This window comes from Bos mutus, chromosome 10, assembly GCF_027580195.1.
Source record: "Bos mutus isolate GX-2022 chromosome 10, NWIPB_WYAK_1.1, whole genome shotgun sequence".
NCBI lineage: Eukaryota > Metazoa > Chordata > Mammalia > Artiodactyla > Bovidae > Bos > Bos mutus.
The window spans coordinates 72,010,834-72,021,981 of record NC_091626.1 but is presented as its reverse complement, the minus strand read 5'-3'; the positions used below and the strand labels follow the sequence as shown (position 1 = coordinate 72,021,981).

The window sequence follows — 11,148 nt, the reverse complement described above, 5'->3', positions numbered from 1 at the left end:
CAGCCCTCCAGTTCCTTCTCAGCTCCTCTAAATCAACTCCACCTTTATTCACACTAAGATTCCTGTTACTTAGGTCGAAAATAGGAGAAAGGGAAAAGGCAAAGTTGGAATCCTGCCTGAATGAGAGTAACGCTGTTTTCTGGTTCAGAAGCATTCTCTAACCGTCGATGAGCAGCTGCTCTTTGGGAGAATATTTCAGACCTCACTGCTTTTCTTCTTAAATTGTTGTTACTGAGGAAAAATAATTTTGTTTATCATGCAAGGAGAAGGAAATCTTTTTTTTTTCCTTTCCTTTTTAAACATATCCATTCATCTGAAAGCCATCAGATGGCTCTTTAGGAAGAGTGAGGGCTGGCACCTGAACCAGGCAGAATCCTTTGCAATTTTAGTCCAGGACCAGATGATTGTCAGTGTCTGGCTTCCTCCAAGTGTTTGGGAAACAGAGGGTCACTCACTTTATTAAAGACATCCTACTAATAAAAGGCAGTAGGAATAAAGTTAACACCAGTAGTCAATGGCAAAAAAAAAAAAAAAAGGGAAAATAAATCAGGAAATTATGACAAAAATATTCATATAACCTGATTGGTTCCCATCCTTTTGGACAAGGCAAAATTTCTGCTGCTGCTGCTGCTAAGTCGCTTCAGTCGTGTCTGACTCTTAGCGACCCCATGGACTGGAGCCTACCAGGCTCCTCCGTCCGTGGGATTTTCCAGGCAAGAGTACTGGAGTGGGGTGCCATCGCAAAATTTCTAAATCTACTTGAATTAGAAATGAGCAAATGTTCACTGGAGATTTTTATGGCTACCTGTTTATCATTAGGGATTTGGAACCTACTACCCAAAAAGAAGCTCCATTGGAGCCATAACCCCAGAGCTCCTACCCTCATAGCACTGAAGTTTGGCTTGTCAGAGGGCACGTGTTAAAAAAGGAATCTTCCTGGTGGTCCAGTGGTTGAGAATCTGCCTGCCAATACAGGGGACCCCAGTTCGATCCCCACTGTGGGAAGATCCTACATGCCCAGGGGCAACTAAGCCCATGTGCCACAACTACTGAAGCCCATGTGACCTAGAGCCTGTGTTCCACAAGAGAAGCCACCGCAAAGAGAAGCCCACGCACTGAAACTAGAGAGTCAACCTCTTCTCTGCAACCAGAGAAAGCCTGCTCACAGCAACGAAGACCCAGCACAGCCATAAATAAATAAATAAACAAATATATATATATATTTTAAAAAACAGTAATCTGGCAGAGGTTATCAGCTCTCCTGCATTGACATGTGTTTGTCTTTAACTCCTCACTGCCTGGAAGCACCTCCCTCGGAGGAATCGGGTTAATAACACCACACACACGGCTAGTTTGAGGAGAAGAGTTTTATGTGGGCGATACAAACTGAACAAGAACACCATAAACAAGTAAGGAAGCACAGGCTCAGCCAGGAAAGCAGCCACAAGGAGCAGGCGTGGAATTATCCAGGAGCGGTTTCAAATACCAACACCATATTTACATGTCTAATTTGGAACCTGGCTCTTTTTAAGCATCAGAGGAAGTTAGGGGAGAAACCATGCATGAGATTAAAAATATATATACATGTATACACAGAGACACCAACATTTTCACACTTCTTTCGTTCATTTTCCCCACAAGAAACAAATCAGACGGAGGAAAAGCCCAGCCTCTTTTCCCTAAAGTCCCTATATTTATTATGGAGTTGGCAGAAGCCCCAGCTGGGGCTTGGATTCAAGGAGGCAGACTTCACTCTCTTTCACTCTACACACCCCTGACAGTTTACCAATGGAACACTTGGAACATGGGCGGGAACGTTCAGAAGAGGCAAGAAAAAGTACAGCTCATTTAACTTATGCATTATATACAAGGGCATCAGTTTTTCCCAATACCTTCACACTTCGTCCTTTACTAGGTTCTTAGCAGACTTCTGACCTGCAGCAACAGAGCTCAGACAAGCTGTGAGACATAGAGTAAGGTGGTACTTTGATCCAGTGCACACTGGGTCAGTCACTTTACTCAAGACAGTCACACATGCCAGGCCCTGGCAAATCCTCAGGGGGCTGTGGCTTCGTGCTTGGTGGAGTAGAAGGCTGGGCTTTTTCCCTCCCTAGATACCTCCTTGCTGCCGCCGTCACCACCAACGAGTGCTCCGCTTTTCCCTCCGGACCCAAGACAGCTGCTGGGCGTGTATGTGTGTAATTTATTGTTCTGCTGCTGTTGGCTCGTCCCCGGGCGATGGCTTCTCAACCTGTGACTCTGGAGGAATCAGATACTGGACCTCCTCTGTACTGATGGCTACCTTATCTGGCTGGAGCCACCTCTTGAAATGTTCCAAGGTGCTAGGAAAGAAGAGGAGGACAGTGTGACTGCATCAGACTTCACTGACTAATTACTTAATGATTATCTCAGATACTCCAAGACTGCCTTCCCACCCACCACCGATTCCTTCCTACAGTGGTTTTTCACTGCTAACACAGGGTGCGGGGCACAACAGCTCCTCTGACAGCTGTGCATCCTAGCAGCTCCATGGTATAATTTACCCGCTAGGGGGCACTTGGGCAATAAGCAGCACTAGCCCCCCTTCAAAGGCAGTTTCTGAAGACTTAATGAGAACAGCTGAAGAGCCTATGCCTGTCTGGGCTTTTTTCCTCCAAACTGGAGAGAAGAGAAATTTTCAAGGGGCAGGAAACATTTCAAATAAATACCAAATTATTGCATGTTAAGTTGCTTCAGTTGTGTCCGACTCTTTGTGACCCCATGGACTGTAGCCCACCAGGCTCCTCTGTCCAATGGGGATTTTCCAGGCAAGACTACTAGAGTGGGTTGCCACGCCCTTCTCCAGGGCATCTTCCCAACCCAGGGATTGAGCCCACGTCTCTTATGTCTTCTGTATTAGTAAGGCAGAAACCTGAGCATCTTGGTATCTCTGATACCTGAAGTAGTCTGAGGCTCAATTATACTTACAGCACTTAGTTGTACTAAGTGTGGTTTGTTTGGGTGTTTTTGTTTATTTAGTTCATTCTATAGCAAGATGCCAAGCTGGAAACATCTGAGTAGCAATGTCCCCCACAAAGGAATGGCCACTATACCAGGGGGCTTTTTTTCATTTGGATCTGGGGGAAGGAGGAGGGCTTCCCTGGTAGCTCAGCTGGTAAAGAATCCACCTGCAATGTGGGAGACCCTGGTTCGACTCCTGGGTTGGGAAGATCCCCTGGAGAAGGGGTAGGCTATCCACTCCAGTATTCTTGGGCTTCTCTGGTGGCTCAGATGGTAAAAAATCCATGTGCAATGCAGGAGACGTGGGTTTGATCCCTGGGTTGCGAAGATGCCCTAGAGGAGGGGATGGCAACCCATTCCAGTATTCTTGCCTGGAGAATCAATCCCATGGACAGAGGAGCCTACCAGACTACAGTTCATGGGGTTGCAAAGAGTTGGCCATGATTGAGCGACCAAGCACAGCACAGTGGCGAGGGGGAAGTATCCCCGCCTACCCTCCTTGAGCATCCAGGATCCTCCTCTAAAGGTATTAGACATTCACAGTAAACTACAAATGACCAGAAATAGTGGAAAGCTCATTCTATGCTCTTTAACAGCAAAAAGTCATAAGCCAAGAAATAAAGCCGTAACCAGCAGATTTCAGATACCTACCATGGGGGAGTCATGTGGACAGTAAGATTTCCCAGCCCACTGCTCCCTTGCCAAGAGCATTCGATGAGGAGGGGTCACCTATCTGGTCTTCACATACGTGAAGAAACACACAACTCCACTACAAAATGGCCTGTGCTTAAAACATACACTTTTAGGTTTAAAACCAAATGCATATCTGTTTCCTGTGCTTGTTCTGAACAGAAAGAAGCATTCCCACAGATGTAGGCTTAAGGCAACGCAATGTGGGTATTTAATCTTCATCTACCACACATTTCATAAAAGGGTTCCAGTTATTACTACAAGGAAGGGAAAACCACATTATTTTAGGTATTAATAAATACACAGAAACATGAACTTGAGTCTTGGTGCTGATCGTATTTCAGAGCAAAAGAATTCCTATTTAAGAATTATGCAAAAGAAAGTTGTCTTTGTTACTCAGAACTGGAAAGGAAGGAAATATTAATATTAGAGGGGAGAGAATATAATACCAAATTATTAGTGGCTCAGGAATCGGTGCGTCTTCAGCTTTTGTGTTTGGGTCAGTTTACTGGGAAAAAAAAAAGAGTAAATTTTATATTATTTTCTGAACCCTTGGAGGGTAGCTGGCCTGACCTTAGATGCCATCCTGATTTCTGAAGGATCTGGGGCCACCTTGAGTATTTGAGATAATGTAAGTGAAAATACTTCGCAAGTTAAAAAATAAAATGTAACTATGAAGTTCTATTTACATACTGTCCATGATTTCAGCAGCAGTATTCATCTGATACCATGGGACTCTGAAAATCAATGTTAATGATAGGTTGTGAAAGTGAAGTCACTCAGTCGTGTCCGGCTCTTTGCGACCCCATGGACTGTAGCCCACCAGGTTCCTCCGTCCATGGGAGTCTCCAGGCAAGAATACTGGAGTGGGTTGCCATTTCCTTCTCCAGGGGATCTTCCCGACCCAGGGATCGAACCCAGGTCTCCTGCATTGCAGGCAGACACTTTAACCTCTGAGCCACCAGGGAAAGTTAAATCATAGTCCCTAAAACCATATGTTAAAATTCAGGTTTTTATTTCCCTCATTGATTTTCATTTTGAATAATTTCTTAGTGAATTTTAAAATTCTGTTAGGAAGAATAATATTAGGAATAGCTAACACTTTGTACTGACCCTGTGCCAGGCACAAGTTCTAAGTGCTTTATACACAGTAACTCATTTAAGGCTCATAATAACCTTATGTGGTAAGAGCTACTACTCCTGCTTCACAGAGCAGGAAGCTGAGGCACACATGGGTTACTCAGCCAGTAAGTGGCAGAGCTCCTGTGCCCAGTGTCAAGCATCATCCTGCTCTTTGTGACAGAATGCTCTCTCCTCCTTTCTGCATCTGGCGCACCTGCAGATACTGTTTCCCTTTGGTACAAAACTAGAGCCCAGAGGGAGCTCAACTGTCTTTCAACTCTTAAAGCACATTGTCACTTCTGCTCATCTGGCTCTTATGTGCCTCGTTTTGTTAGCTATGTCTTCATATATATTCTTCTCTCCCCAAACTAGTTCTGATGACCAAAAGAAGGGTCTAGAATGTTGTTGCATCTCCCCCTTCATGCCCATGACATCAAGCGCAGTCCCTTCACACCAGAGATGCTTAAGAAATTCATTCATTTGTGCTACACAAATTTGAGTGTCTACAATATGACAGAAACTCTGTAAGGCAGTGGAGATTCATAGGTAAGAAGACGGTTCCAGTTGTTGATTGATGACTAGCTTCTCAAGTGCAGTGTGTACTTAAAAATGAAGACGGTGGTTTATTCTCAACTCTGTTCAACCTGTGATCAAGATGTAGATGGGGTATTTGCTTTTTGGAAAAAATATCCTTTCGCAAAAATCTGCCACTGGACTAAGAGCAAATAAAACCACCTTAAAAAGAATGATATTTAGCTCAGAAAAGCTGCTGTTGATATCAACTTATATCTGGACTCAGATGTCACTCTCCCTGACTTCTTTAGAGGAAGAGAAATGCTTTTGGTGAAACATACTATCACCTGGAGCATGTCTAGGAATCAATTACCTCTCATCAGAATCAAGTCCATCCACAAAGAACTCAGATGCTAACTTCTCCTGGAGGAACCGGTCCCAGCATTCCTTCTTTGCTTGGGCCAGGGTTCGAAGCATGTCCTTCGAAGTCACTTCCTGATTTAAACCTTTGATTCTTCTCAGTTTCTTCTCTAAAGAGAGAGGAAGTTGAGCTTAACAAGGAAACTGAATATGAAACAAAAGTAATCTAAAATGCAAAATGCCAACTGAAAAATTCTTATTGATGAGTATAAGCACATTGCTCTCATTTTTTTAAGGACAAATGTACATTTTTCTTTTTCCTTCACAACATCTTCACTCTACATTGTATCAAACAAATGTTTAACTCCAGAAAAGGGAAAACTATAGATTCTCATAAATAAACTGATGGCATGTTTTCTTTGAAATCATAGAAGCCCAGCAGGTATCTCTCTAAAGAAAGCCTGTTTTCCCTGGCGTGTGATGTGTATACTGTCGTCTTTTTTCAACTCCTGAAAATAGTTTTTCTGAGGAGTAAATGGTTGCTGTGTTTTTTTTTTTTTTTTAATAACAGTGTCATAAAGTGGTTTTCAAACCTCATGAGAAAGAATCAGAGAAAATGGAGAGAGATTCATTCAGTGGTTCATTAGACACTAAAATTAACTTGATGAGAACACAATAATAAGAGACCTTTAAGATCATGATGTGTGATTAAAGTCTTGATTAAAGAAAAGGAATCTCCTAACAGTTTTTTCTAAAAGTTGTTCTACTTGTGTCCTGAATGTTGGAGTCTTAATAAAAGCAAACATCCTATACTCCCTGTGAGAGCAGTCCATGTGGCTTCCTGACGATGCATGTTTACTCTTTGCAGTTTAAGTAAGAACACAAGAAAGAGGGACTTCTCTGGTGGTCCAGTGGCTAAGGATCCAAGCTCCCAGTGTAGGTGGCTCAGGCCAAATCTTTAGTCAGAGAACTAGATCCTACATGGTGCAACTAAGATCAAAGATCCTGGGTGCCTCACTTAGACCTGGTGCAGTCAAATAAATAACGATTTAAGAATAAAGAATCCAAGAAAGGGTATCACCATTTGTCTTCTGCCTTAATTTAGTCTTGCCTCCAACTATAATAAATGGGTAAATGATGCCATTTTGGAGGGGATAAGTGGACATCAAGCCCAGGACCAACAGAAGCTTTATGATTCGCAATCTGGTTTTCATTTCTAAGCAAGCCACATCAACTTGAACCCACTTATCAAAACAAACACCTTTATTGCTACAAGTTACCACCAAAAGCTCACCATGTAAAAAAAAAAAAGAACAAATCTACAGTTGATAAATGTTAAATATTTGAGGAGTTTTTTCTCTCCAGGAGGATGTGAAAAGGATTATGTACATCTCACGTTGAATTGGTTAAAAGTTTTTAATTGTTGCTCTTAGTGGATTCTCTGACATAAGTTTATTTGGCAATAAAAACAATCTTTATATTGTTAGACCTTGTCAAGGTGGAAGTAGTCTTTGGGGCTGGAAGAAGTCTTCCCCTCTCTGTGTGCTGAGTCCCTAGTTAGGTGTGATCAGGCAGAAACAGGCACCCTTGCATCCTCCAAACCTGCCTGCCATTGTCACCCAGACTCTGCCATAGGCAACAGAAATGCCTCTTGCTTTCTTCAGGGAAGGACATTTTAATCATCATGTTAACTGATTTTAGAAAAGATGAGTGGAAATTTTAACTTCCTGAACCAGTCTTCACCAATCAAAGACATGACTGATTCCATGAAAGATTCTTCTTTTCCCAGGACACAGAGCACCAACAAGCCAGAGGATCTGGTTCTCCAGCTTCCTCAGACTGTTGCTTCTTCTCCTTACCATCACTGAAGACAGATTCTGACTGCCACAACAGAACTGTTAACCTCCTTGGCCATTACTGCATGGATGACTATCCTATTTCTGATGGCTTCCCAGCAAATTTCACATTACACCCTCATCTTTTTCATTAGCCATCATTCCACATGTGTTTTTCTCATATTTTTTCTTGCACATCATTAACCAAATGCTTTTGTTTTTCCAAGACATTTCTTAGCAATATGTAAACCCTATTCTGACTCTTCTTTCTGTCCTTCCTCAAAAGCTTCTTCCAGAATTGTCTTTCCTTTTTCAAATAATTATTCCCAGGTTTGGCTTTGTGACATGTTGATGGGTCTCATGGATGTTTAATAAAACAGGATAACACAATTTTAAAGTTTGGCAATCCTGTCCAAGACTGATATTTGTCTTTCCCCTATCAAGGGACGATCTGCGTCTCTTTCCTGAGTTAGGAGTCTCTCTAAATACTTAAGGCCATAAAGATAAGTGAAGATGCGTCCAGGAAATATTTTAAAAGTGAAATGGCTAACAAGAGGAAGAATGAACTGTATGTCAATATGTTGTTGTTTAGTTGGGAAGTTGTATCCAACTCTTGCAACCCCATGGACTGTATCCCACCAGGCTCCTCTGTCCATGGGATTTCCCAGGCCAGAATACTAGAGTGCTGTCATTTCCTTCTCCAGGGTATGTTCCCAATCCAGGGATCAAACCCAAGTCTCCTGCATTGGTAGGTGGATTCTTTACCACTGAGCCACCAGGGAAGCCCATTATGTCAATATACTCCCATCCCAACAATTATTCTATTAAATATAACAGTTTCTCAAACTGTAGCATCAGAAATCCAAATGGAGCTCTGGGGTCATGACCTTTTTCTTTCAGGAAGGTATAGGTTTGACACTTTTGGGTAACCTGAATACATGAGCCACTAAGAGTAGGTAAGAGTGTTCTGTAGAATGCCAACAAATAAAGCAAAATTTAGATGAAACAGAGGCCAGAGATGACAAAGATTGTTTTAAGGGATATACTGGGAAAAGGGGGCTCCTTCCCAACAACCAACCTGAAACCCCCTGTAGAATTACATCGGACAGATACATGTGGTGAGGACAAAAAGAAAAATTAAGAATAGAAAACCAGATTTGATGTAACAGAACTTCAACATGCTTCCTTAAAACCTCCAGCTTCAGATTTAAACAAACAAACAAAAAAGCCATCTAACTTACCTAAAGATGCTAAATACACTTCTGAATCCTGCAAGGGAGCCCAAGGTTTTACAGCTGGCTGTGCAGCAAAGTGTGGGGCCTCCCTCTGGCCTGTGCCTGCAGGGTAAGAATCCATAAAGGAGTCTGAGAAGGCATTGCTGGCACTGTCCTCTTGGTCAGGATGTGGCAGGCAGGAACAGATTTCAGCCCAAAGATCTGGGCCAGATCTTGTGGTTGTAGAGTCAATGCTTTCAAACATTTTCATTTGGAATCTGAGCTGAAAAACAAAATCTCAAGTGAATAAGAACTGACTTGGGAAGGAAAGTTACAGCCTTTTAATTAGTTTTTCCTAACAAAATTTAAAATGTCTTCTATTACATTCTTATGTTATAGATAAAAAGATGACAAAAGGGTAATTGGGTTTCTCTTCTGGCTTTGCACTTGGGTTGTTTTCATAATGAAGTCTGTCTTTTAAAATAGAATTTCTATAAGCCAGACACAAAAGACTGAATGATTGAATGATTCCATTTTCATGAGGTCTCTGCAGTCAAACTCACAGAGACAGAAAATAAAATTGTGGTTGGGATGGGGATGGGGTGGTTGGAATGGGAGTTATTGTTTAATGGATACAGAGTTTTAGTTTGGGAAGTTCTAGAAATGGATGGTGGTAATGGTTGTTTGATAATGTTAATACCATCGAACATTACATCTGCTGCTGCTGCTACTGCTGCTAAGTCGCTTCAGTCATGTCCGACTCTGTGCGACCCCGTAGACGGCAGCCCACCAGGCTCTCCCGTCCCTGGGATTCTCCAGGCAAAAACACTGGAGTGGGTTGCCATTTCCTTCTCCAATGTATGAAAGTGAAAGATGAAAGTGAAGTCGCTTAGTCATATCCAACTCTTAGCGACCCCATGGACTGCAGCCTACCAGGCTCCTCCGTCCATGGGATTCTCCAGGCAAGAGTACTGGAGTGGGGTGCCATTGCCTTCTCCGAACATTACATCTAAAGATGGTTAAAATGGTAAATATACGTTATGGATGTTTTACACATATGCAAGCACACACATAGAGGTATTTCTAGGACATTTCCAGTGAGGACAACCGTCCTGCACTTTCCTCCAAAGATCTCCTAGATGTGACCACTCTGTCCTCAACCAATTAAATTCTGTTTTCAATAGGACACAGACTAAAAGTCCTGCACAGTTCCATATACAGTACACCAGGATAATAAAACTGCTGCTTGGTGAAACCTGTCTGTCAGAGTACTGGCTCATTGGCTCCTTACATGGAGAAGCTGAGCTTATGCCTCCTGTTCTTATTTAAAAACAAAACAAAACAGAAAGATAGACATTTTCATCATTTTACAGATGAAAAAACTGAGGATCAGAAGCATAACTTGCCAAAGACACATTATTGGTATAGAGTGAATCCTTGATTGGAAACCAGACCCCCGCCGCTCCAAAAGCCATGTTTTTACCCAATAAAACTCAGCCTGTTTGTGACTATACTGAAAATAGCACGAGCAGAGCTAAGAGGGAATAGCTACCCACAAAGCCCTGGGGGCTTTCATAACTATCTAGTCTAGTAGGATGAACTGACACCTCCTTTCAGGAGGGACCTTTGAGATTAGGAAGGCTGCTGAGGAAAAGATCTGAGTAATTTCAGGAGCGAGAGCCCAGGAAGCGCAGGGCCCGGAAGTAAAAGGCCAGATGTGACGGAGGCCCAGTATGAACTGATGCCAAGGGTCACAATGAGGCTCCACTCCCATCCCGAAGTCGTTTGAACCCACCCACACCAAAACTTTGCTAGCATCAGAGCCCTGGTCCCCCGGTCCCCACTAGGAAGTACCGTCCAGAGCGGAGAAAGAACCCTCGTGTCCAGATCCAGGGCCTCAATCACTCCAGCCTCAAGGACTGGCTAGGCGGGACGACTCAGGCCCCCAGGCACCTCTATGGTATCTCGGAATGCGACCGGAGCCAAGGATAGAAAACGCTGCGCAACCCTGCGCCTCTTCGCCTTACCACAACCGCCTGCCAGCAGCCCGCAAACGCTCGGCTCAGTTTCTTTGCAGGCAGCAGGGAAGAAATAAGGAGGCGGAGTCTCCAGGTGACGGATCCCGGGAGTCCTCCAACCACCGCCCAACTTGGCGATGTTCTGTGCTTCGATTGGTCGAGAGGAGTTCGGCGGGGTAAGGAAGTGAGCTGCATAGCGCTTCGGAAACGACGGGCGGGACTGTTGTTGCCTGGATACGGTAGAGCACACACCCTCCGTCCCTGTTTTCCAAGGGACCAGGTTGATTCCACCTACATCAGTGCGTTCCAGCCGCGCGTACACCGCTTTCCACATGATTCCTGCTCGGTTAGGGAAGCCCAGTTTCCAAGGCCTTGACTTTTCTTGGTTCCCTAAGC

At 43.5% G+C, this 11,148-nt stretch overlaps 1 protein-coding gene across 3 annotated transcripts; it reads right to left on the bottom strand.

Annotated features, from left to right (window-relative positions):
- Positions 1–1,352: 1,352 nt before the first annotated feature.
- CCDC32 (coiled-coil domain containing 32) lies at positions 1,353–10,857 on the bottom strand. 3 transcript variants are annotated; one of them, XM_014483006.2, is made up of 4 exons: positions 10,762–10,857; positions 8,762–9,017; positions 5,699–5,855; positions 1,353–2,342 (listed from the first exon to the last, which is right to left on the bottom strand). In XM_014483006.2, exons 2-4 carry the CDS (start codon positions 9,003–9,005, stop codon positions 2,204–2,206), a joined length of 540 nt encoding a protein of 179 aa, XP_014338492.1. In that variant the 5' UTR covers positions 9,006–9,017; positions 10,762–10,857; the 3' UTR covers positions 1,353–2,203. The 3 variants fall into 3 exon arrangements, with proteins under 3 accessions (XP_014338492.1, XP_005889007.1, XP_070234328.1); XM_005888945.3 differs by having other exon boundaries at positions 10,589–10,821; XM_070378227.1 differs by having other exon boundaries at positions 8,762–9,012; positions 10,589–10,821.
- Positions 10,858–11,148: the final 291 nt, after the last annotated feature.

Bases quoted from the DNA above. Each gene is read 5' to 3' on its own strand.
- CCDC32 (XM_014483006.2), bottom strand. From the start codon at position 9,005: ATGAAAATGTTTGAAAGCATTGACTCTACAACCACAAGATCTGGCCCA. The intron at 5,856-8,761 runs GTAAGTTAGATG...CTCTCTCTTTAG, and splicing joins AGTGTATTTAGCATCTTTAG to AGAAGAAACTGAGAAGAATC. The intron at 2,343-5,698 runs GTAATTGATTCC...CTTCTTTCCTAG, and splicing joins GGACTTGATTCTGATGAGAG to CACCTTGGAACATTTCAAGA.